Genomic DNA, 25,970 nt, shown 5'->3' with positions numbered 1-25,970 from the left:
TCATACCATCCCCTCCATAAACTTATCAAGCTTACTCTTGAAGCCAGATATGTCTTTTGCCTCCACTGCTCCCCTTGGAAGGCTGTCTCCAAATTCCCTTTCTTCTGGGAATTAGGAAGTAATGAGAGTAGAACTCCTTGCCTCACAGACACTGAGGTACCAGTTCTATGGCTCCTAACTGGAGGCGGCGATTTATCTCCTGTTGTCATAAACTCTCATGAGAAGGGTCCTGATGAGGGGATGGGAAAGGGGGTTGCGGAGGGGCTATGGAGGTGAGGATGGGAGTACCCAGATTGGACAATCTCTAAAAATCAGTCCGACATTATATGTTCCCAGGCAGCACAGAACATTGGATACCCATTCGGCCACCAATTGGCAATCACAGTCGGTTGTGTCAGTTGTGGAGAGTCATCTCATGGTGCCTTGACCTGCCTGTCAAATGTGGTGTTTAGATGCAGGGAGTTGGGACGAAGTTTGCGGACCAGACAGTTTGCACTTCAGGAATTTCCTTTTCTTCCTCTGCATTTCGTAATGGTGTTGAGGCTGATACTGAGCCACGTATGGTCTGTGTTGAGATTGGAGACTAAAAGGCCTCTTTTGCCCCAGCGTATAGATTCCCAGTGACCTGAAGGTAGCCCTGGAATGGTAGCCCAAGGTATGAAGGGAGGCGTCTTTTCAGCAAAGAGCTTCATCCCCTCAAAAGGAAGATCTTCCACCGTGGACTGCACCTCTTTCGGGAATCCCGACAAGTGGAGTCATGGATGCCCATCACACCACCACCATTGTGGAGATGGACCTAGCGGCTGTGTCAGTGGCACTAGGCCCAATTGTAGCTTTGTTTTTGCTACTAATTGTCCCTCTTGTATGATGCCTTTAAAGGATTCCTGATGTGCCTCAGGTAATTTGTCAGTAAAGTCATTGAGTTTGTTATAATTTGTATAGTTATATTTGGTCGCGAGCACCTGCTAGTTGGCGACATAGAACTGCAAGATGCAGAGGAATATGCCATCCTGCCAAAGGGATCAAGGCGTTACTAGTCCCCGTCACATGGTGTAGCCTTGTACTGGTGCTGCTGAGGATACCGAGCAAAATAGAGATCATTTGCGGCTATCAATACGCTCATCACTTAGAGAACTTCCCCGCTCTCTTCTTGGAGGACTTACAAGAGGAGTCCCCAGCTTGTTTCTTTGACCCACTTCCCTTAGAAGTTGAACGTTATAGGGAAGACTCATGTCTGCCAGGAGCCTGAGGTCACAGAGCTGTCTCCAGGAAGATAATTTTCTGGTGGAGCTCTCTGTCCTTGCGGGATCTCAGCCAAGCTACTTGCTGAAGGTGCACTTTTGCTGTATGTGACCCTCACCAAGGCAGCAAATGCACTGGGTGCTCTTATCTGCAACGGATCGCCTCGTTGCAAGTGTGGCACTTCTTGGAAACCCAGGGAGTTGGGCATACCCCACTAAAGGGAACAGCCCCCCAGGGGGAAAAAGGCGGGAAGATAAACAAAGGGATTTGGATGGTTTGTGGGTTTTTTAAGTTTTTTTGAAGGGTTGGAAAAACGAACAAAGAAATAACAACTAGAACTACAACTAGAACTGGGGAAAACCAATAGCAAACTGCAAACAGAAGAACTTAACGGACTGCTAATAGCAGTGTCTCTAGCCAGGGCAGAGAAGGAACTGAGGATGGTTAGCCCGCACGGGCTGGCTAGCCTCATAGTGCAACATGAGAGAAAGCACATGTGCAGGCCCAAAGGACACTGCCACAATTTCTCTGATCACCAGCACAGGGACGCAGACACATTTACAATGGAGCACCCATAGGGACAGTACTCAAAGAACCACTACGGTTTAAAACAGCTTCATATCTTGTGCCTAAAAGAATATGAATGTAAATGAAAAGTTTAACGTAACACGTTTAATGATGCACTTTAAAATTTGCTCAACTCTGGGAAGTAGGTTCCAGAGGTGTGGTTTTCTACTTGTCTAGCTGTCCTACAGAGATAAAGGCTAGAAACCAACAAGAGCAACCAACCCAATAGAAAGCTATTACAACATTGCTCAGGAAGAAGGTGGTTTTTTTCAGATTTTGCACCATTTAGGGTTTTACAGGTTGCTACCAAAAATTCAAAACGTACACAGACACAAACTGGTAAAATTCAGAATACAGAGTGTTATTTGGTCATAATGGTCACCTCATTCCAAAGAATAACACAGCATTCTGTACTAGCTAAAGCTGCCAATTACTTTTTCCATTGGTAACTCTGCGTAGAAGATGTTGCAGTAATTAGTTACAAGTTACAAAGGCAAGGATCCTGGATGTGGTTTACAAAGACAAAATTGCAGCCTCTGGGCCAATAGTAAAGAAAGGAAAACTAGTGTGCATTACTGAAGTCAACTGGGCATCCAAGAGCATCTTTATATCTAACAGGATTCTGAGACTAAAAACTTGAAAATAGCAACATACTTTTAAAGTCAGTTTTATCTTGGAACTCACACACCAATTGAACACACTCTACTGAATATGTCTTCAAGATGGGGAATTTCTGACAAACAGACCAGATTTAAAAAAAAACCTGGTCTTACCCTTCTCCAATGTTCAGCTCATGCTGAACTGAGTACAGAGCTGGAAATGGGATAGCCAAAACAGATATAGGAGCATAATTCATCCAAGCCTTAGTAACACAAATAAGGTAAGATGTTGTAGCTATCATTAAATTGTGGACAAAGGAAGTTTGTGTGTGCTGTGTTTTGCAAACTTCACAGAGATTGAAATTATGAGACATTGGTTAGGGTGACTGCTTACTACTGCTTTGCTATAGTAAACAAAAGTGTGGTTGCCTAACAAAAAGTAGTACCATATTTGGAAACATTTTATATCCATGTAATATGTACAGGACATTGACTAACTGCTCAAGAGTCAGTGCACCTGTGTTCTTCTAATTATATTAGTTTAATCTTAATTCTGCAGTTGTTAGTTGAAACTGTCCAAATTCAAAGTATTTTCTGCTAGCCCAAGGTAAAAGTATACATTCCAGATTAAATGTTTCTTCATTTATTCATAATTGTAATGTATGTACTAAAATCAATTAAGATAAACTGTTTTTAAAAAGGAAGTATCTACATTTGCCTCTGTATAAAATTATAGCTATATGATTACATCTACTGGGGGGTTTTGCATCTTCATCATGAAAAGCTGAAAAGGAACTTTACATAGAAATTTATTCTAGATTAGATTTTGCCTACCAGATTCATCTATGTCAGCATCTTCATCCCATTCCTGAAAAGCACGACTTTCATCTTTTCTATTTTTCACCCACTCCTCATCAGGTTCAGTATCAAGGTCAGCTGCAGGACCACTGTACCAGTCACCTACTCAGCCAAAAAAAGGAAATAAATGAAAAAGCACTGTAGGAAACATCTGATCTTTAGAACTGAAAACTCCAGCAATTGTGTGTTATATATTGGGGTACAATCCAATGATATAAGTAAAAGATTTTCTATTTTCTTCAACTGAAGTTGGTTTCGACTATTATATTATAAGCATCAGGAAATGTATATGTATTTAAAGTGAATGTTCAAAAGCTTTTAGAATTCCCTGAGACAATTTCAATATCTCCATTAGGTTAACTATTCTATTTCTTAATGAGGATTCTATTTTTCATATTTCCCCACTAGGGTCCAGAATGAAAATGCAAAGTAGGACTGAAATAATGGTGCTCCTCATTGAAAAGAATTTTGATTTCCTGTTTCTAAAATTCTATAACAAAATAAGTATATTTATATATACACAGTTCATTTAACAATTGGTGTAACCAACTAACGATTTACTAAGCAAAAAAACCTGCATGAAATATACAAATTTCCTTTCTAACATGAAATTCTCACAATTTATTGGTCATGTCACTTGGTAAGGAATTGATCAGTTTGGAATAAAAACACTTCCAACAGCTATAGCTCACGAGTTTTCAATTACACACTGTACACGTGACTCAGTTGTGTAGAAAACAAGGTTTTTCCAATGGACAACCAGTTGGATATGAAGTTTCTCTTACTAATTGTGGGGAAACAGTGACATGCCGATTGTAGCTCTCTGCAAAGGAACAGGGGTTTTGTTGCTTCTGTGGCTTGTACCCTTTATTGGAGTCTTACAATATGTAAAGAGCCTCTAAAGACTTTGTCTGTACAAGAAAAGCCTGCAACAAAAATATGAAATATTTCACTTTTACTATACAATTTCTCTGAATCCGCTGCAATAAGACTACTAAAGCAGCCACAATATCACCATTTAGAACACAAGGATAGAGAACACTATATACTAACCTTATTTCCGATTACTAAGATATATTACCAATTAACATAATTGTTAGATCATATACAGGTTAGCATATTACTGTTTCATTTAACTTGGGTCCATTCTTGTATATACTGTCTTTCCATGACTACCAAAAAATAAAACGTTAAACTAAGCTTGTAGTTGTTCCCTCTATCAAAATCAACTTCTATCACATCAAATTAAACTGTGTAATGCCACCATGACCAAATGGAGCACCTACACTCAATTAATCTAGATTAGTTACACAAAATACTAATTTATTATATTTTGCAATCTCCAAAATCAGATCCCTGAAATGGTTTTTAAAACAGCTGAAAAATTCAATCACCTACCTCTGGCCCAATGAACAGGGTAAAGGTGTTTCCAAAGAGATCCAGTTTTAACCAGTTGAGACCACTTAGTGCTTACTTGACTACATCGACACAACTCCTGAGGGTTAAGGTAACTGAAAATGGTCAGCATTACTTCAGGAGGAAGATGGGTAATATTTGTGGTATGCCCTGTCACTTCAGTTTCTGAAATATAAAACATGTGTGTTAATAAAGGGGGGATCAGCGTATGTTTCTTCAGTTAAGTGATAATGGCTGGACTCATTTTTCCCAAGGTGATGCAATGATAAAATGCATTAAAGCTAACATAAGAATACATTCAATTTGTTTGGTAATAACAGCTAAAAGAATATTTCACATAAAAATATTCAGAAGGCATGGGGCGAGGGGGGCTGTTTTTTAAACATTCTATGTTATAAATGCCACTGAAGATCACAATAACTCAGTTGAACCCCTACCATTTCCTTTACAGATTATACAGCCTAATTTCCTTTCCAAAGTCTGGCCAAGAAAGGGATCTGGATGCTACTCAAGCCAGGTGGAATGGAAGCAATACTTTGTGGTAGTGAAAACTTATCTAAATAGGCAGAAGCAGGATTTGCACCTTTTAACAGCACGTATGCCTGTCTTTGCCAAAACACAAACCATGGCTGCTCCTGGATTCTCAGGATACTGTACTAAGCCACAGGGACTTTTCTCATCTGCAACTGGCAAAAAAGCTGCAACTAGTCCTGTCCAATGGGGATCATGTTTTTATTACCTCCAAGCACTCAGCCTTCTTGACTGGGACAAGCTAACATAAGCACATCCTCTATGCTTCAAGCCTCAAATCTTTGCACTTGGCTCCCCATTCTCTTCTGGGTGCAACTAACTAGTGTAGGTAATACCTTTTTAAACTTCTGAGTGGCCAGGACTAACAAACAAACAAACGTCTTACAAAGTGCTCTAAAGCACAGGTATCATATTTCGTTTTTAGTTTCCGTTCATTGCTAGCAAACAATCAGTAGCTTTAATATGCCTCATTATGGGTGAATTTATGTAAAGTATTGTTTAAAATAATTTGTACATAACCACTAGCTGCTACAAAATAAATATATAGAGAAATAGTTTCTACTGGCTGGGTAAGGTCTGTGGAATTTCTGTAAGTAGTGGTATGAAAAATTCAATCAGTAAGGAATCAGATTTTTAAAACGAACATTCATAACAAAGAAAGACTATGAGAAGTGGTACAAATGATTTGAAGGCTAAATATGTGTCTTTTTTTTCTTCTACTCCTTAGCTCGTCAGAAAGGGAAGGTGATACTCACCTTAAATAGGTCTTTCAGACACCAGAACCATAGAGGCAATGCTATTCTTTCCCATTACATCAAAAGAATAAGATTTTCTCCAAAAGGTAAGTGTGTTATAATGGAGTCCAGAAAGCGTGCTTCCAGAATGTGAGAAGTGTGAATTCTCATAGACCAGATTCAAAAACAGTTCAACTACCTTACCATTCTGAGTATCAGTGACACTAGTTTGTTACAAAAGAAAAAGTCAAAAGTGTTTTTTCCACTAGTCGGTGACTTGCTTCCAGAAACCGGAAGCAGGCTACAACTTCTGAACCTTATGGACTCTTACACATCAGGATCAAGCCAAGTCTCAGGTTGTATCCCAGATTTCTAATTAAGTAAGCACAGCAATAGTACCCTCAATTCATGATGTTGGCTTGCAAACATTTAGCAACCGCTTGAATATACTGTATTTCATTTAATACTGAATAGGAATGCATATGTTTTCTTATCTGGACAACTGGTCAACCAAAGACATTGCTATGGAAGTGATCCACGGAACTGATCAATTCACCACAGGAATTGCTGTGGTCATCGAAGTTAGGCTTTTCTAACTTGACATTCATATTCTACAAGCTACTCAAATTTCCAACTTGTTCCCATAAAACAATTTGTGTATCTAGAAGACATTCTTGATGTGGCTAAGATCAGAGCCTCCCATAAAGACTGCACAATAAGGAAGATCACCTGCAGGGTTCCACATTTAGTATCTTGGTTCCCTTTGGGAATACCAATTTATTTGTATGCCTGGAGCTGAGCTTCAAGCCTGAAGTGCATACAAGACTTCAGACAAATGGTATCCCAGAAAACTGTCAAAATGAAAATCAAACCATGATGTTTTACATGACTATTCAGAGAGGGGCAAAGTCTCTCTTCCTGTGTTGAGAAGCCTCCGAAATAAGTGCAGGACAAGACAGGGAATTTGTCCAACAAAATGTCTTGCTTGCCATTTCTCTGGCAGGAAAGGAAAATGCAATCATGCACAGGTTCACTTGATTAACAAACACCTTAAATGAGGCATTCAGCAAATCTTCCTCAGATGAAATATATATATATTTTGCTTTATTTCAAAAGAAAGTAGCAGTGCACAAGAAACAGACATCAGTGATGGATACTTTCTCCATTTTTTAAAATGGGTGGAAATTATATGCTTCCTTCAAAAAAAAAAAAAAAATCACATACCTTCACATATGCTTCCCCCACAAAACCACTTTGATACCAAACCTGACTAAACTCCAGACAGAAAAGTTGTAGAAGTCTTACTAACTGAGTGGGAATTTGGGGATAGAGATGGCAGGAGCTAATTCCAGCAGGCTGTGTCCGCCATATCAGATTGGTCAGAGACCAAGATGTATTTTGCATTCTGACACATGATTTTATTCTCTGTCAGCTTGGCCTACAAAGTAGAAATTGATCAGTTTAGTGATGCAAAGGAAGTCTCAAATCTTGTCACTGTTTGGATTACAGTCTTCAATTCAAGTTTGTTAGATTTTCATGAACAGACTGAAATTGGAACAGTACCTCTTTAACCTTGGTAGTCAGTTTCATGAGGGTGTGCTGTATTTACTACCCCATTACAATATTCCTGATGTTGTGGAACAACACAAGCCTCCTACTAAGCTGACTAGGCCACCTTTTCAGCTATGAGTATTTTTTACATTGAAAATTTTATTAATGCTCCAACATTCAGATTAAACGAGCAACAGGCCCTTATCAAGTGAATCATTCTATACTAAGTTTCATAAATGAAAAGCAAGGTGGTGTTTCAGAATTGTCCAAATTTCATTCTAAAAGTGAGGATGAAGTTTCACTTTATTCAGTCATTCATCTTGCAGAAACATTTTTCTGACCCTTTCCTTCCCTGCTTATCTTCCCCTTCTGGCTCCTTGAACAAGGAAGGCCAAGGGGGAGTTCTATTACGGGATATTGCCAGCTGACTTAACTCTTCTGCTCTGTTGAGGATATCAACTGAGAAACCTCCAGACCCTGCCTTCAGGTAGTGAAGGCAGGATCTGGAAACAGAAAATACAATCTGAAATTGAAGCATGAAATTAAAAGTTAAACACCAGACTCTGCATGTTTGCTATAATTTGGACAAAGCATTGCTGGGGGAAGAACGAGATATGCTTGAATACACACCCACATTGAAACTTCTAAAAATCTATAATAGCAATATTCTTCCCAACATATCACTGCAATTTTGAAAAAAGACACCATTTTCTAACAAATAAAAACCATGTAAAAGCATTCCAAAAAAATGTACAGTGACAACTCTTCACTGGAGTGATTTTAGTGGATTATACCTGCAAATTTAAAATTGCATTTGGTTTAATTAAAAATGGTTCACCTTGATCTGTTTTCTCATCCACAGAGCTCTTCCGCTGATTCCAAATGCTAAGACCTCTAACAAGTTCTGCAGCTTCCTTCTGTGAGCAGTGTTGATCAATAACTTTCTTTTTAATATCCTTCAATTCTTCATAAGTAAAATATTCCATCAACATGGGCTGAAAAACCTAAACCAATAAATGCCAGTTATCCACAACCAAAAAAAACCCACACTGCTGCCACAATGTTTAAAATGATATATATAACTTTTGTAACTCCTGTTGTAAACATTAAATTAGAAAAGGCGCAACATGATGCATAGTAATGAATGCCAGGTGAGGAATCTGAAATTCCTGAATTCTAATCCCAAATCTGCAAACAGCTGATTGCATGGCCTTGGGGAAGTAAAATCATTGTGGGCTTGTCTAAACTTAAAATGCTACAGTGGTATCATTATAGTGCTTCAGTGTAGACAACTACCTACTTCCACAGGAGGGGTTCTCCCATCAGTGCAGGTAATCCACCTCCTCAAGAGGCAGCAGCTAAATCGATGGAAGAATTCTTCTGTGGATCTTGTGCTGTCTACATGGGGATTTAGGCCATCTTAACTACATTGCGCAAGGGTGTGAATTTTTCACACTCCTGAATGACATAGCTGGGTTGGCCTAAATTTCTAGTGTAGTTTCTTCAGTTTCCCCATATATGAAATGGAGCTAAGAATATGTGTTTAACTCAGAAAATATTATTTAGTGTCTTCTATGTGAGGATCTTAAGTATTATTATTAATAATGCAGGAGAGGTCTTCTCTCTTGAGCAGATTTGGAAGGCTTTACTCTCTCCAAGGATGTTTCCCAATTTTTGGAAACACACAAAACAGAATCAGACTGGCAATACCAGTCTGTATATGTCAAATATATGCAGCGGCTTGAGAGAAGCTGTTTAATCATGGGCCACTGGTTTATAACATCAAACATTTTTTGGTTTTGCTTTTAACGTTTGTAGATCTTTGGCCAGTTTTACTAGATCTTCTTTTAGAGAAGCTATTTTAAAATAATTGGACATTATGTTTAAAATTTAAGAAAAATACACATTGTATGAAATAATATTCTCAATACATTTAAAGGTATTCCTTAAGAAAAAAAAAGTTATATTTTTTTTAAACACGGAAAGAATGCATTCCTAAGATACCACAGTCGTGGTATGAATACCTAGAAAAACTGTCAAATTAAAATGGTCCATATACATTATTCACTATTAACCATAATTTTATACTGAAAATTTAAATTATAGAACAAACTGTTCAAATATCTTTAAAATTCCATGTTCCATATACTAGTGAAGCTCAGAGGCAACCTATACATCAAATCAGCAATAAAATAAAAAGTAAGTGTGCCTTGAACTTCTATAGTAGAGGTCATATATTCTTCATTTCTAATCCAAAATTAGGGTGAAATCCTGTACAATTCACTCAGTGTAAATACTTCTTATCAAAAAGGCTAGTCATGCCAAAACCACTTGACGTTCACTATACCTGGAATTTAAATTATTTAATAAATATTAGAGAGACAAAATGAGAGAATACATTTTATTGGACCAACTTCTATTGGTAAAAGAGACAAGTTTTCAAGCTTACACAGACCTCTTCTTCGGTTCTCAGGACCCGAAGACCAGCAGTTCCAAACATTCAGAGAAGAAAACTGGTTTAGCTTTAAAGAGATAAGTTCTACATACCTCCTCCTCCTCTTTCATATGAGGAAGGAAATCCCTGGTGAAGGCTTCCAACCTCTCTTTCAGCTGTTTAGCATAGTTTAGCTGTTCATATTCATTCTGAAAAGAAAAAGTATGATTTAACCTGAAAAGCTCTCCATAGGGTTTAAGAACTGAAATGTATATCCATATCTCCCATAGCTCTCAAGATACAACCACTTCTGGAAAGGCAGAGTTAATTTTTAGAACATACAAAAAATGGTTAAACTTTTAGTATAGAGATCATTAGCATATTTCTTACTCTCATAGATGTCTTCCGCACTAGAAAAGTTGTAGTTTATTTCTTCTGTTACAATCTAAAATGCACTGTGTCATTAATCAGAAACAGCAGAACCTTGCTAACCCCAGGTCTACAAATCCTGAAGAACAGATCACAACATTTCTCAGAGATGCTATATGTTCATATTAACAATGTAATTATTTAAAAAATATATATATAGTACACTATGCTATGAAGTACCACAAATAAAACAAAACTACATTAGTCAACATAATAAAGTATATTCTGTGATGAAGCATCCTTGGTTTATTTTTTAATCTTGTTTGTTCACTTCTTTGTTATTTCACATCAATAATTCATAATAGGTCAATAATCCATCGCTAGTCAAATTAACAAATACAATATTATTGTAATTCTAGTCTACTTTGTCATCACATATGAATTATCTGACTTCTACTCTAAAGTAATTGCAAGGTTTACATGTAAGTATTAAGATTGTTGTAGATTAAAACCTACCAATCAGCCACACCAAAAAAGTGTAAAGTAATAAATTTAATATAAGTAATTTAAATGTGTTCTCTAGGAAATGCTGCATAAGTTATATACTAGCGTAGCTTTGTATTTTAAATATATAAACGCTACATGAATTAACCTAATATCTCAGTTAAATAACAACTTGTAGTTTCTAACTAAATGCGCCATATAAAAACTTACTTTGAAACAGTCAGTTTTTAAAATAAATACTTTACTTTTTAAACGTTGTGACTTATTTGCTAACTGACCTTTCTCAACTATGAACGTTACCCTTTCTGTATTCCTGTAATAAGAATCTGGCCCTGGAGTCTGTCCAGATTGTGACAGAAGGAAATTCTTTACAGTGAATTTTGCAATAGTACAGGAAGGAGGCGGTAACACAACCTTGCATCATCAAAAATGTGTGTGTGTGTGCGTGCGCGCGCACGTACGTACGTACACATACAGTTTGGTGTTTTTTTCCTGTGTTGAAAAAAAAAAAAAAGTAAACAATACAAGGCTAATATCCTTATTCTGTTGAGCTACAATACCCAATAGGTGGACTGAGAAATTTCCAGTACTGTGTATGATAGCCAATATCAGTAATGTGGTCATGGGCTCAGATACAAACAAAACTAATGCAGGAGAGGAAACATGCTGAAATCTTAATTTTTACACTTTTCTTAAAACTGATTTCTACAAACAAATGTATCTATTCAAAGTTAACATAACAATACTGCAGAGAAAAACAAGTGCAGTCCAACCTGTTTAATTCAAAGCAGATCAAATAGCTCTAGCAAAGTATTTACCAAAATTGTCCCAAAATTCCCGTTTCTCTTTTTAGGTTAGTTTTCTACATGAGAAGCCAATAAAAATTGATGACAATATCTGAGAAGCAAGAAGATGAAGATGGGGGTTGGTTGTTAAATGGTTATTTCCTTACTTTGACATGTCAATTTCAGCAAATTGTTTCCAAAATGTCAGGCTAGATTCACAAAACTGTGGTGGTGCCCTCAGACCCAGTGGTTAGAACACTCGCCTGGAATGTGGGAGACTCAGGCTTAAACCCCCGTCCTGAAGCAGGGATTTGAAGCCAGGTTTACAACATCCCAGGTTAATTCCCTAGCCACCAGACTATTGACTATTCTGGGTAAGTCCTTCAGAGTCTCCCCTGTAGAAACCATTCCACTCTGTATACACAAACATTCACTGGAGCAGGGACTGAATGGTGTCCTCCTAGGTGAGGGCCCTAACCACCAGGTTACACATCCATTTTCACTCTCTCTGGCCCAGTTCATGATTAATTATTGATATGAAGTGGAACTGCTTTCACAAGAGAATGAGAGAGACCAACACCAGAATAGCTAATAGCCTGGTGGGTATAGAACGCACCTGGAGTGTGGAAGACCTGGGTTCATGTCCTCGTTTCAGAGCAGGGTTTCAAATGTACATCTCCCACATCCCATGTGAGTGCCCTAACCACCAGATTATTGGGTATAATGGGGATATCCCCACTTCTGTTTTGTGAATCTAGCCATTCATTACATTTCCTTTTATTGAAAAATGGTTAAAAAAAAGTGCCCAAAATTTAAACAAAATGTTTCATTTGGTATCAAAGGGGCTTTTTGTTTTGTTTTTACATGAAATGAAGTTTTCCAACTTTTTGATTAATTGAAAACAAAAAACAAACAAAACAAAAAAAAAAGAGTTTTGGGTTCACCTGGAAAAAAAATTCCTTCAATTTTTGAGACCTGCCAGTGATCAAAAAAAGTCTTTTGCCCAGCTGTAGTCAGGAGTACACAACACATAGGTTACATATGTCTGACTACAACTTCCTATGTGGGCAAAACTCAGAAGTAAGAGATAAACCAAGCTCAGATTAAACAAGGTTTCAACAGCATCAACCACCAACTAGGGTCATTTACATCAAGGTGCAATGAGTTTCCACTATCAGCCCAATTCTACCTTCCCACACCCCAGCTTTACAGTGTGTCATACTGGACTCCATTGGCAGGTTACGCCAGGGGCCAAAGTAAACTATTTCTACACAATGTGAGGTGAATTGGACAAGGAGTTCCCCAAGTATGACAACCCTAGAAATACTGGTTAGAGTTCAAAAAGTCTCACCTTTTTGACACTCTGTAGCAACAAAAACATAAAGGGAGAGAAAAACAGTCTACTTGGCTCCTTTTACTGAGACCGAGTGTCCAGACCGACATTTAGTGACTATGATCAAAAGTGATAAGTTAACATTTTTAACGTAACTACAGAGCATCTGCTTTGGCAAGTTTAATATAGGATGTCAAATGATCAATGGAGACCCAAGTTTTCATTCCAAAAGGTGAGGTGAACAAAAAGAAGAAGAATGGGAAGGGCACAGCAGAGGAAATTCCACATTTGGAATAAAAAAAAACATTTGTCAAAGGTTGATTTGAAAACAAAACCAAAAAGATGGCAATCATTTACAGCTACTCAGCACTGGAATGTTAGAGCAGTCCTGGGCAAAATGAATTAGAGGGCCAAGTGCAGGAGAAGTAAAAGACCATAATAAATGTAATTACCTTCATACAAGAGATGTGTATATCTTTAGAAAACAATTAATTAGATTACTCAGGCTTTTGGGGCATGTTACGAAAAGATTTATGGTCTCAGTAAGCAGAAACTGAAGTGTATATTTAATCAAGTAGCTGTTAAATTAATCTCATTTTAAATTTTCAGGTTTTAATTTTGTGATTTCAAAGAAAGTTTTCAAAATTTCTCCTATATAATACTTATTAGTAATCTTCTAGGCTTTCCTCTGTATTCATAACTATTCTCTTTACAAGAACAAAAATATTGTGTTAGTAGCATTTTGCTTTGTAGCATTTTAATCTTTTATCTGTCTAATATATAGAGGGAGATATCTACATATAATTCTAACAATCTAATTTATGTTCAAGTTATATATATAAAATGAGAGAGAGAAAAAGATTCATTTAACAGCTATGCTAAATGATGAAACTTGCTCTGCAGTTTCTGCTTACTGAGACCATAAAGTTGTAGTAACATGCTAAGAAAGCCTGAGTATAATCCAATTCTTTGTTTTCTAAAGTTTCTCATCAAATAAATGAAGCAGAAGCAGACCAATGACTAATCGTAGCAAGTTTCCCTTATTACACAATTAAAAGCTAAACAAGTACTTCTTTTAGCCTGTTTTTGGCAGCTTACCTTCACATTCTTCAGCCCTTTCTCAAAGAGACTAAGCATCTCTGAGAGTTTGTTGTCCGAATGAACGTTATACACAGTCCGACTGCGCTGCTGAAGTAAGCCAATGATGTATTCATTTTCAATCTGCTCGTGCATTTTAAATTCCTTGAACGTGGCATACAGTGATTGCAGAAGAGCCCGAAAATCATTGTTGTTGGAGAAGTTGGTCTTGGAAAGCTAGAAGAAAGAGAGGCTAATTGTCCCTCTGGATTTTTTTTTTTTTTAATCCTTGCAAGTCAAGTTAGCATCTAAAGTAGCATATGCAACTCCCATTTCTCATACGTAGGGCCCTACCAAATTCATGGCCATGAAAAACATGTCCCAGACCATGAAATCTGGTCTTGTGTGTGCTTTTACCCTATACTATACAGGTTTCAGGGGGGAGACTGGTGTTTCTCAAATTGGGGGTCCTGACCCAAAAGGGAGTTGCAGGGGGGTCACAGTATTGCCACCCTTATTTCTGCACGGCCTTCAGAGCTAGGCAAGTGGAGAGTGGTGGCTGTTGGCCAGGCACCCAGCTCTGAAGGCAACACCCTGCCAGCAGCAGCACAGAAGGGTGGCAATACCATACCATACCATTCCACCCTTACTTCTGTGCTGCTGCCTTCAGAGCTGGGCTGCTGGAGTGGTGGCTGCAGACTGGGGGCCCAGCTCTGCAGGCAGCAGCGAAGAAGTAAAGATGGCAATACCATACCATGCCATCCTTACTTTGCTGCTGCTGCTGGCAGCGGCTCTTTCTTCAGTGTTGGGAGCCCAGCCAGGAGCCGCTGCTCTCCAGCTGCCCACCTCTGAAGGCAGCACTTACTTCTGGACTGCTGCTGGCGGCAGGGTAGCAACACTGCAACCCCTCCCACCCACAATAACCTTCTGTTCCCCCTCCCCCATCATTTTTGGTCAGGAGCCAAACAATTACAACACTGTGAAATTTCAGATTTAAATAGCTAAAATCATGACATTTACAATATTTAAAATCCTATGACTGTGAAATTGACCAAAATGAACCATGAATTTGGTAGGTCTACTCATATGCACTGTTTGTCCCTCATCCCAGCTTTAAATTCAGTGGGTAAATAACCCATTACATAATATGATACTGATACACCTAAACTAAAGAAGCTGAACCATACAATGGAGCAAACAATTAAGCAATCAATTTGCAAACACTTAGAAGATAATAAGGTGATAAATAACAGCATAGATTTGTCAAGAACAAATCGTGTCAAACCAACCTGATAGCTTTCTTTGACAGGGTAAAAGTCTTGTGGAGGGGCGGGAAGTGATAGATGTGGTATATCTTGACTTTAGTAAGGCTTTTGATATTGTCTCGCATGACCTTCTCATAAACAAACTAGGAAAGTACAACCTAGATGGAGCTACTATAAGGTGGGCGCATAACTGGCTGGAAAATCATTCCGAGAGTAGTTATCAGTGGTTCACCGTCATGCTGGAAGGGCATAACGAGTGGGGTCCCACAGAAATTGGTTCTGGATCCAATTCTGTTGAATATCTTCATCAATGATTTAAATAATATAATATATGGAGATATACCTATCTCATAGAACTGGAAGGGACCCTGAAAGGTCATTGAGCCCAGCCCCCTGCCTTCACTAGCAGGACCAAGTACGGATTTTGCCCCAGATCCCTAAATGGCCCCCTCAAGGATTGAACTCACAACCCTGGGCCAATGCTCAAACGACTGAGCTATCCCTCCCCCCCGCCAATAGATAATGGCATAGAGAGTACACTTATAAAGTTTGCAGATGCTACCAAGGTGGGAGGGGTTGCAAGTGCTTTGGAGGAGAGGATTAAAATTCAAAATGATCTGGACAAACTGGAGAAATGGTCTAAAGTAAATAGGATGAAATTCAAGAAGGACAAATGCAAATTACTCCACTTAGGAAGGAACAATCAGTTGCACACATACAAAATAGGAAATTAGTGCCTAGGAAGGAGTACTGCGGAAAGGGATCTGGGGGTCATATTGGATCACAAGCTAAATATGAGTCAACAGCGTAACACAGTTGCAAAAAAAAAAAAAAAAAAAAAAAAGCAAACATTCTGGGATGTATTAGCAGGAGTATTGTAAGCAAGACACAAGAAGTATGCATGACACCGATAACAAAAGATCAAGACTTTTCAGGGGAAAAGAGCAACAACAGAAATATTTTAATTTACTTAATCATGAAAAATGGGAATAGAGGAGCCTACATGTATAACAACGATGATGATACTGCCACACCTAAACTAATAGCTATTTCTTATATATGCAATCTTTCTCATAATTTACAAGGCAATTCAAATTTTGTAAGAGTGGTACATATGTGATTCTAGTTTCCAGCCCCGTATTGTCACTTTCTTGGCAACCACTTGTGATGCAAGTGAAACATGTTGAGTGGCTGACAAGTAGTTATGCAACTCCAGGTCAGCATAGCCTACATTGCATTACAAGCTGTACTGTGCAAATGAGCGCAATGATTCTGTCACTTATTCGAAGTTTACCTAACCTCTATAGAAGTAGTCAACAGGATAAAGTTAAACTTTTTTTAATATATTTTAGCTGAACAGATTAAGGACAAATATGTACACCAGAGACATATACATTTCATTCTACATTATTACATGGTGGCTGCCCCAAATACAAATAGGAGCCAAGACCTCATTTTTAGAAACCCTTCTCTTTAGAAAAATTCTGAGATTAGGGGATGGAGGGATCAGTCTCCCTGTCTACTGCAGTTACCTCTTTCAGGCCAGGATAGTCTCAGGACTTTTCAGTCTGGCCATGGGGTAGACATACAATACCACATTTTACCCTTGGCAAAGAGTAGGGATCCCCCAGGCTTCAGGGTTCCTGGGCTCCAGCCCCAATCCTCACACTGCTATTTTTAGTGCTCTCCCTGCACATCTAAGTTCCCTCTAAACTGCGCAGCCGCACAGCAGCCTATTACGCGCTGCGCAGGTGCTCAAGGCTGCGGCAGGGAGAGATGCTTCTCCCCCAGCCCCGGACCAGCCGTGGCGAGAGGTGCCCCTCCCCTGGACCCAACCCAGCCCTAGACCTGCTGCAGCCGGGGGGAGAAGCACTCCTCCCCTGGCCCCAACCCAGTCCAGCCCCAGACTGCCGCAGCCAGGAGAGAGGCGCCTATCCTGCGACCCCAGCCCCAGAACTGCTGCAGTGGGAAGAGACACCTCTCCCCCCAAACCCAGGTGCTGCTGCAGGGAGAGAGCACCGGGGGGCGGGAGGGAAAAGAGAGAGTCCTCTTTCCCTGCTATAACCATGGGGCCACCTGCACCCCAAAGCCCTCATCCAGAGCCTGCACCCCCAGCTGGAATCCTCACCTCCCCCCACCCCAACCCTCTGCCCCATCCCTGAGTCCCTTCCCACACTCCGAACCCCTCGGCCCCACCCCTGCCACATGCAGGTGTCATACATCACCTCCATATTGCTCACAGAAGGGACAGTATGCATTGAAATCCCCTTCAAATCCCTGTCAGTTCTTGCTCTACTTCCACATAGGTAATCAACCTCCCTGAGCAGTGGTAACCAGAGGTATGTCCACACTTAAACTGCAAGAGCAGCACAGCTGCTACACTGCAGTTGTGCCGCTGTAACATCTCAGTATAGACACTCACTACAGCAACAGGAGAGAGTCTACTCCCGGGGGAATTCTGTGCCACTACACATGTGCAGAATTCATGTCCCGCACAGATTCTCTCCCCTCCCTCCCAGCAGAAAATACATTCAGCTGGAGAAGTGCTGTAGTTGTGCCTTTCCCCTACCAGGGGCTGCTGTGGCACCAGAACAGAGAGCAGCTGCTCCCTCACAGGAGCAGCCCTAGCTGCGGATAGGGAAGAGAAGACGCTGCATTCCTCACAGCACCCTGCCTGTGGGGCCATATCAGGAGCACAGGATATGAGGGGACGAACAGCATGGGGCCCCATGAGGCTCCTGGGGGGGGTCACAGACTGGAATGCGGGCTGAATGGGAGCAGAGGTGCAGGGCCACATAGCAGATGGAGGGAGGAGTGGCTAACTGGGGGTGCAGGGACACCGGGTGATGGGGGAGAGGGTACAGAGTAGTTGAGTGGGGGTACAAGGACACATGGGGACAGGGCGAAGGGAGGTACAGCATAGCTGAGTAGGGAGTGTAGGGACACATGGGGTCGGGGGCAGGAGGGGCAGCTAAGTGGGGTGCAGGGACACATGGGAACAGGGATAGATGTGTCTGACTGAATGAGAGGGGCTACAAGTCGGCCAGAGTCTGCATGGGGGAGGCTCCCTAACAATCGACCCCCCAAAAAACAACGTTCCCTACTGCTCCCTCCCATACCCAACAACCCACCTAGTTCACATCCAGACTCCCAGCAATTACTTCCCTCTCCTTCAGCTCCTCGGTTACCCCTGATTCCCCCAAATCTTTGCACTACTTCTGAGGGGGTGTGGGAAACGTATTTCTGTATTGTAATTTAAATGAATTACTAAAAGTTCTGTATTCATATGCCTAGTAAGCAACCTGTGTGTCAAAAAACATTTCCTGAACAGTTTTTGTTGTCTATATTGTTACAAACATACCTGGACAGGTATTTTGAAATAAATTACCAAAATAATTTAAACTGGTGTGATTATATTGTGTTATTCTGATAAAATATGCAGAATTTTAAAATATTGTAGGCAGAATTTTTAATTTTTTGGCACACAATTCCTCCAGGAGTAAGATTCTCCCATTGCTGTAGTTAATCCACCTCCCCGAGAGGTGTTAGCTAGGTCAACTAATGAATTCTTCCATTGACCTAGCACTGTCTATACTGGGGTTAGGTGGGCATAGCTATGTCTCTGAGGAGTGTGGATTTTTCACAGCCCTGAGACACATAGCTATGCCGATGTAAATTTCTCTTTTTTGGGTGCAGCTTAACATTATAAAAAAAAAAAAAAAAAAAAAAAAAACAGTAAAAGCTCATTTTAGACACTGTAGGCAGATACAGCTTTGATACAACCAGGAAGCAGTTATGAATAAACTAGCATTTCATTTGTCTTGGTAGAACTTGATTTTTATTTTTTTCTAATTTAGATTATTTTTGTTACGTTTTATTTAAGGTTTTTTCCAATTTTTATTTACGTTTTTATCCTGTTTCTAAGTATAATTATTTTTACAGTTGTGGGGGGGTAGGGTTGGGGTCAGGGCAATGCTGACAATGGGGCAGCAGGGGGCTCCCTGTGTAGCCGAGGGGCCCCAAGACACCAGGGCACAAGGTGCAGGGGAGGCTGCAGTTGTTCTGGTCTTGAGCACAGACCCCCACAACCAGGACTTGAAGGAGGATAACAAGTCCTGGCCAAGGGGGAGGCCATACCGATGCTAAACTGTTCCCGCCCAGGGACAGCTCCCACACTCATGGCTAGTGAATGAGTGAGTGGGAGCATGACAGCGGAGCTGCAGAGGGGTTCCTGCAAAGCCACAGGGCTGGTGATACTGGTTCCCTCCAGGCACCAGGTGTGGGGAAGGCTGGGGTCTTGGCAGGGCACAGCTGAATGTGTGAATAGGAGGCCAGGCCTGTGAATAGGAGGATGAATAGGAAGACAAATCCCGAGCTGCATGGAAGCCACCCTGCTGCTGAATGACTCCTGCCTGTGGCCAGAGCTATTCAGCAGCGAGGTGGTCTCCTCTGTGGCCAGGGATAACAAGGACTCTTCCTTGCACAGTCCTGGCCAGAGGTGTCTGCTCCGCTAGGCCAGGAAACTGCAGCCTCCCCAGTACCTTGTGCCTGCCAGTATCAGGGTTCACCAACCCCACAGCCGTGCAGGGAGCCCTCTGCTACTCTACTGTCATGGCCCTGTTCTCTCACTCCTGTGACAGCAAGACTACAGAGGGCTCCTTCCATGGCCATCGCCACCCAATCTGCAGGTACGCCCACTGTTATCAACTGTTTGGGGGGCTGTTTTTTTTCTTTTGAGGGGAGGCGGTGTCAATTTCAGTGTGACAGCTGAAATCAATGTTTACCAACAGTCACATATTAAAATCAAATTCTACCAAGCCTAATTTTAACATACCATTTCTCATGGTAGAACAAGATCTTAAATCTTAGAAGAAGTCAGACTATCAACTAGCCATGATCTTTAACATATTCAATAATTCTCAATGTTCTAATTTTATGTAACACTAGCTAATGTTTATGTAACACCAAGGAAATCAAAGCACTTTACAGGCATTAGTGAATTTATCCTCACAACCCCCTAGTGCAGTGGCTAAATACTGTTATTTCCATTTTATAGATGAAGAAACTGAGGAACAGAATAAGGACAAGGTTCAAGGTCACACTTCAAGGGCCTGATTCTGGGCTCCATGGTGGAATCTTTACAGTAGCTCAGCTTCTAGGGGCTGCAAAGCCACGTTAACCAGTCATCAGAAATAACTGGAGCACTAAGACAGTATATTACCTCCCCATTCCCAAGCATAGGGGTGCCAGATGAATGGTAAGAGAACCAGCTAATGCACCTAACACTCCCAACTATTCAGATGCATCAAGCCACCATAAGTCAAAGCAGCCATCCTATGCTATGCCTAGTGTGATAAGCAGGACAGGATTTGTCCCAAGTCCAGGACAGAACTCTAAATAGAACTCACAATCTCAGAGCCTGTAACTCAATAGCTACAAGGCTATCCTCCCTTACACATAAAATTATCAATTGCTTTGCGATTCCATTAAAGGCTTTAGTAAAGTTTAATAAAAAGCCACTACATTTAAACAAATAAAGATTAAGGCGACATTTTTGTTTTAGAAGGGCTGATGATCGTGCAGATAATTTCAAAGGTTGGGGGGAGCACAGTAGAGATGGAAACAAACATTTCAGCAAGTCTGCTGATTTTCTAGGAGGACATTTTGCATTATTTGCCAATGCTGCTGTTGGGCAGAACTACCCAAAGCAAAGTAACTATCAACTGGGTGAAGTCTTGCACTGAAATCGAGCACAGCAACTCATTCTGGTTTCACATTTGTACCCCGCTCAGTAGCATGAGAGACTATTAGGATGTGTCTGCACTAGGATTTTTCAAAGGCCTAATTTTCAATAGGTGCAGCTCTACCAGTGGAAACTATAGTGAACATATGACTCAGCTATTTTTACCACTGAGATGCCTGAGCTTTGTCTACGCACTATAGTTTCACTGGAGGAACTACACTAGGAACTAACAGATCTAATAATTTACAGACAAAGCTTTTAGTCTCTATATCAAATGTGTATGAAGGATGAGGATCAAGGGCAAAAAGAAAGCAGTACCAGGGCATGTTTCGACTGCTACGGTGACTCACCATTACAGAAACATTCCTGCAGTTTCTGTCTCCCTTTGTCAGTCAGAAAATTCCCTAATGTGGGTCTCCAAGACAGTCATGTTGAAAGGGGACATCGAGAAAATACCCCACTTTTGCTTAATCCCCCATTTTGGGAGACACTAACTGCAAAAACATACTGAAAACAAAGATATTCTAACAAATTGCGAAGTAAACCCTGACTTGAATGAGTTCTTTCAGACACTATGCAGTGTGTTGTGGGATAATTGCATAATACCTGAATAAATACTGCAAGACACTAATTATAGCCTCCAACTTTTAGAGGGCTGCAGCTTCTCTTCTCTCCTCCTGCTACTACTGGGGGCAGAAGCAGAGATGGTGATGAGGCCATTACTACTGGAAGTAGAGTGGATAAGGAAGAAGGGAGGCCCTGCTAAAACTGCTGGGAGTGGGGCTGGGCGAAGGAGAAGCTGCTGAGGCTCGAGCCAGGGAAGGCAAAAGGCAGGGGGAAAATGAACTGCTGAGTGACTACAGGAGAAAACAAGAGGCTGCTGTGGCTGGAATGAAGAAAATCTAGAGCTGCAGGTGATCTGGAAGGATAGAACATGATAGAGTAGGGAGGGAAAAGGGATCTAAAGAGGTGAGAAAATTTTTTACTGCTAGACAGCTTTGGCAGGAGGGGGAGAAGAGAACTGAGGTACCAGTTGCTGCTTAGGAGGATTTGAGGGTGGAAGGAGACAGGGTTGTGAGGAGCCAGGGATGGGGCTGATTCTGAATCACTCTGATATGGTAGGTTCACTGGTTTCTCCCATGTTTTAGACCTCTGACTTACATGAACACAACACATTTGAAAGGTTTTTATATTAGAAACTGGCTGCAATTTTCATGTGTGAATGAAAATATTCTAAAGAGATCTAAGAGAAATGATAAAATCAGTGCAGTGCTTCTATATCATGATGCCAATTTTTCCCAACCCAAAATTCCCAGACTCTGGGAATTTTTCACCGGTTTGGGAAATTTTTGGTGCTAGCCAGTACCTCTATATCCTGGGAAATTTCCCAAAATCTGGGAATTTTTGAATAAAATGTTTCACCTTGGGAAACTGCAGGACACACGCTGTTAAAAATCCCCAGATTTTGGGAAATTTCCCAGGATATAGAAGCACTGAATCAGTGTTATTTTCTAATACGCATAACAGAGAAATTGTAGGATTGTCCAGAAACCAAGATGGGAAAAGGAGTGAATGGAGTCACTGACAATGGTAAGGGGCATGGCTAGTAAGTGGATTCAACAGTCTTGGGATGTTGAAGAAGGGATAGCAAATGAAGTTGTGAATTGTAAGGAGGCCTGATTTACTTAAATCTAGAATCTTCTGTAAGGACTGCAGGATAGTTAACTCATCTTATTTTTCTGTCTTAGTAGTGTTGAATTTGCTTCGTGATTTTTCTAAAACTAGTTAAGTGTGAAAGCTGCTGATCAACACTGTATTCTGTTGCTTAGAGTTTAGTTATTACCAATATCACTGCATGAGTTTCTGACTCAACATGCCTATAGTTGAATGAAATGAAAGGAAATGATGAAAACTGAAATAATGGAAAGAATTTTTCTAAAGTAAAATGAAAATATTCTTAAGAGGTGTTACGCAGCAAGATAGAAATTATTTGGGCTCATCTTAAGTGCAGAAAAAAATCAGTTTCTTCACAATCAAGTGTGTCATTCAACAAAATTTTGTCTTTGAAATAGAAGATCAGAATGTTGATTATTTTGATAACCTCTTAATAGTGAAATATTTTCAATGTTTGTGTGGACACAAAAATGTAGCCACAATTTAATCATGAAAATCCCTGATCCAAGCCTTCCAGAAGCATTTCAGTTTCAGTCAGGAGCATTTTTCACCCCAAAATTCGGCAAAGATTTATCTGTGATTATGTTGTAAGAACTAAAAGTAAAGACACTAACTTAATAAACTGCCCTCAATGTAAAGAAATGGAAAGATGCTTTGATCTTTAATGTGCTCCTCCAGACAGATTTAAAAATGTACAGGTTAACATATAATGTAAACAAAAATTAGGAAAGAACTAAAAGAATCAAAATTGACATGATTGGTAGAAAATGGAAGACAACCTGAGAATAATTATGAATAATTCACACAGTGAAGCCTGATTTGATTAACAAAGAACTGTAACCTCATAAGAACAAAAGTCAAAAAACAATTCAGAGCAGCTAGGAACTTATCCGACATGACTGATCTCAAATACAAAGGTCAGAGGTTGAGTTCAGATAAAGAAGAAGCTGAAATATGGCTAACAGAAGACAATCTTATATATCTTCCAACACTTAAAATGGTAAATCCAGATTTGCCCCCATATGTATTTTGTGAAAATTGGGCCATGGTTTATTACATGAAAATGTTGGAAAATTAGAAAGTAAAAATTCACAAGACAGGACAGTTGAATTCAAGATTTTGTCAATATTTGACAACCCATACTCCCGTCCAACCAGTTCAGCATTACTACAGCGTGCTTTTAGGATACTCTGATTAATTTGGTAAAAACTTTGTAGAGATGTTGAAAAAGCAAGTACATTAATAAAATTGTGTAAGCATTCCTAGACCAATACAAAAGAGTGTTAAGGCTAAGCCAACAGCACTCAAAGACTGTGTTTTACAGTCTGGGGTTCTCAAACTTTTTCATAACATGGAGAACATTTTAAAGAGTGTCTCACAGACCCCCTCCACATTGCCTGTACCTGCAATAGTAGGACAGACTACCAGACTTGCCTGTACCTGCAATAGTAGGACAGACTACCAGACTGGCCTCTCACAACAGGCAGATCAATTGTGCCCACATAACATAGCTGTGGAAACTATAGGTTACTTACATGGAGAAGTAACATTAAGAAAGTATTTAATATATTCTTAAAAGTGACCATCAATACAGTTTTGCAGCTTCAAATGAGAGAAGTCAACATCACAAGCATGCAATGCCATCAGCTGCTCTGCAGGCCACCAATGGGTGAGCAGACCAGTTTGGGAACCTCGGATTTATAAAATTGCAAGCTTTTCAATGTAAACAGTGAGCCTTTTTATGTTTGAGAAATTCACTTCATAGACATGTCACAACCAGACCCTAATCCTGCAGTGGATCCTTGCATAGGACACTGATACCTACACAAGGCCCTGTAGCCCCAACTCGGAACCCTAGTATGTATCTCAGCTTATAAAATGAGAGGGGTGGGAGGCTCCAGAAAAAACTCTGTTCTTCACAGCTGGGAAAAATCAGCAAAGCCTTGTTGGGGGTTTTCGGGGGGAGGGTGGGGAACGCACACTGGGGAGGAGAGAGCTGATGCGGGGGACGGGAGGAGGAAGGGGACACACCGCCCCAGCGGGCAGGGCAGTCCTGCTGCCGGGAAGAGCGGGGGCGGGCGGGAAGCAGACGCAGTTACTTCTGCTGGCGCAGGCGGAAGTTGCCGCGCTCGCGGGGCTGGCGCAAGAAGCAGCGGCTGCTGCGTAGGGATCGGGCCGGAGCGAGGTGCTCGGCAGCCCGCGAGGGCCGCATGGCCCTGCCCTATCCCGGGGGGAGGGGCGGTGACAGCTGCGCAGTCAGTAAATCCTCCCCAGGGGGCGTGTAGGTCCCACCCCACTCCGGCCGCGGGCTCCCCGCGCCTCCCGCCCGGTACCTTGTCGCAGTAGAGCCCGACCAGCTGCTTCATCCGCCAGTGCGGAGCCGTGAAGACATCCACCTCGTCGGGGAAGGGAGCCATGTTCTCCCCATAGAGACTCGCCCTGACCAGCGCGAGCAGCAGCACTAGCAGCGGCAGCGACAACCGCTCTGCGCATGCCCAACCCGCCGAGGCCGCTCTGGGAGTAGCCCGTGCCCCCCGTCACGTGACAGGGGCCACCTGAACAGCGGCCTGCCGCAACGGCCGTGGGAGCGCTTCGCAGCGTGCGCAGGCTCTTTGCCGACTGCTGACGGGCTGCTGCGGGAGTGGGGGCGCGGCCTCAGCCGTGAGGGCAGCACTGCGGGCGCCGCCCCCGCTGGCTTCCCTACTCGGGCCCGTCCGCACCAGGCACTGCAAAGAGCTAACGCGGGGGGGGGTAACGGGCGTGGTGGACGGGGCTGCCAGCCCCGCTCCCTCCCCCGGGCTGCCTGCAGCCTGTTCCCCCTCCCCCGGGCTGCCAGCCCCACTCCCTCGCCCGGGCTGCCTGCAGCCTGTTCCCCCTCCCCCGGGCTGCCAGCCCCACGCCTGCCTCTGAGCTGCGCCCCCCCCCCCCATCTCCGGCCAGCCCTTACCCCCGCAGAGGGGCACAGGGTTAGAGGGTTGGATTTCGGGGATCTCACTTGTTCCCACCCCATGGATCCCCTGGTGCACCATGCAGGGGTTGCTGCTCTGGCTTGCCCCACAGCCAGTGCAGGAGAGACTCAGGCTCAGGGGAACTGCCACGCAGGCATTAAAAGATCAACATCTGGCCCTCAATTAAGTGCATAAGTGTTAGTAAGTTTAGCTGACAAGGAACAGCAGCCCCCCTCTCCGCACTGCTGACATCAAGGAGGCCACACGGCCCTGAAGTTTATGCGGAATCAATTGCAGGAGTCAAGTGTACTATCTTATATGTTAAGGGGCCACTTCTGAA

General features: G+C 41.6%; 1 protein-coding gene across 2 annotated transcripts in view; it reads right to left on the bottom strand.

Moving 5' to 3' along the window:
• FBXL5 (F-box and leucine rich repeat protein 5) overlaps positions 1 to 25,430 on the bottom strand; it is a 48,403-nt gene extending 22,973 nt beyond the window's left edge. The window contains exons 1-6 of one of the 2 annotated variants that reach the window (XM_005296141.5): positions 25,016 to 25,430; positions 14,022 to 14,237; positions 10,046 to 10,141; positions 8,337 to 8,502; positions 4,665 to 4,847; positions 3,243 to 3,368 (exon numbers count right to left, since the gene is read on the bottom strand). In XM_005296141.5, the coding sequence (XP_005296198.2) occupies positions 3,243 to 3,368; positions 4,665 to 4,847; positions 8,337 to 8,502; positions 10,046 to 10,141; positions 14,022 to 14,237; positions 25,016 to 25,099 (871 nt within the window). In that variant the 5' untranslated portion in view covers positions 25,100 to 25,430. The remainder of the gene's footprint in view (positions 1 to 3,242; positions 3,369 to 4,664; positions 4,848 to 8,336; positions 8,503 to 10,045; positions 10,142 to 14,021; positions 14,238 to 25,015) is intronic. The other variant, XM_005296142.5, reaches the window with a different exon arrangement.
• Positions 25,431 to 25,970: the final 540 nt, after the last annotated feature.

The sequence above is a fragment of the Chrysemys picta genome, chromosome 5 (genome assembly GCF_011386835.1).
Source record: "Chrysemys picta bellii isolate R12L10 chromosome 5, ASM1138683v2, whole genome shotgun sequence".
Classification (NCBI taxonomy): domain Eukaryota; kingdom Metazoa; phylum Chordata; order Testudines; family Emydidae; genus Chrysemys; species Chrysemys picta.
Note: the sequence above shows the minus strand (reverse complement) of the source record. Positions and strands in the feature narration are given on the sequence as shown.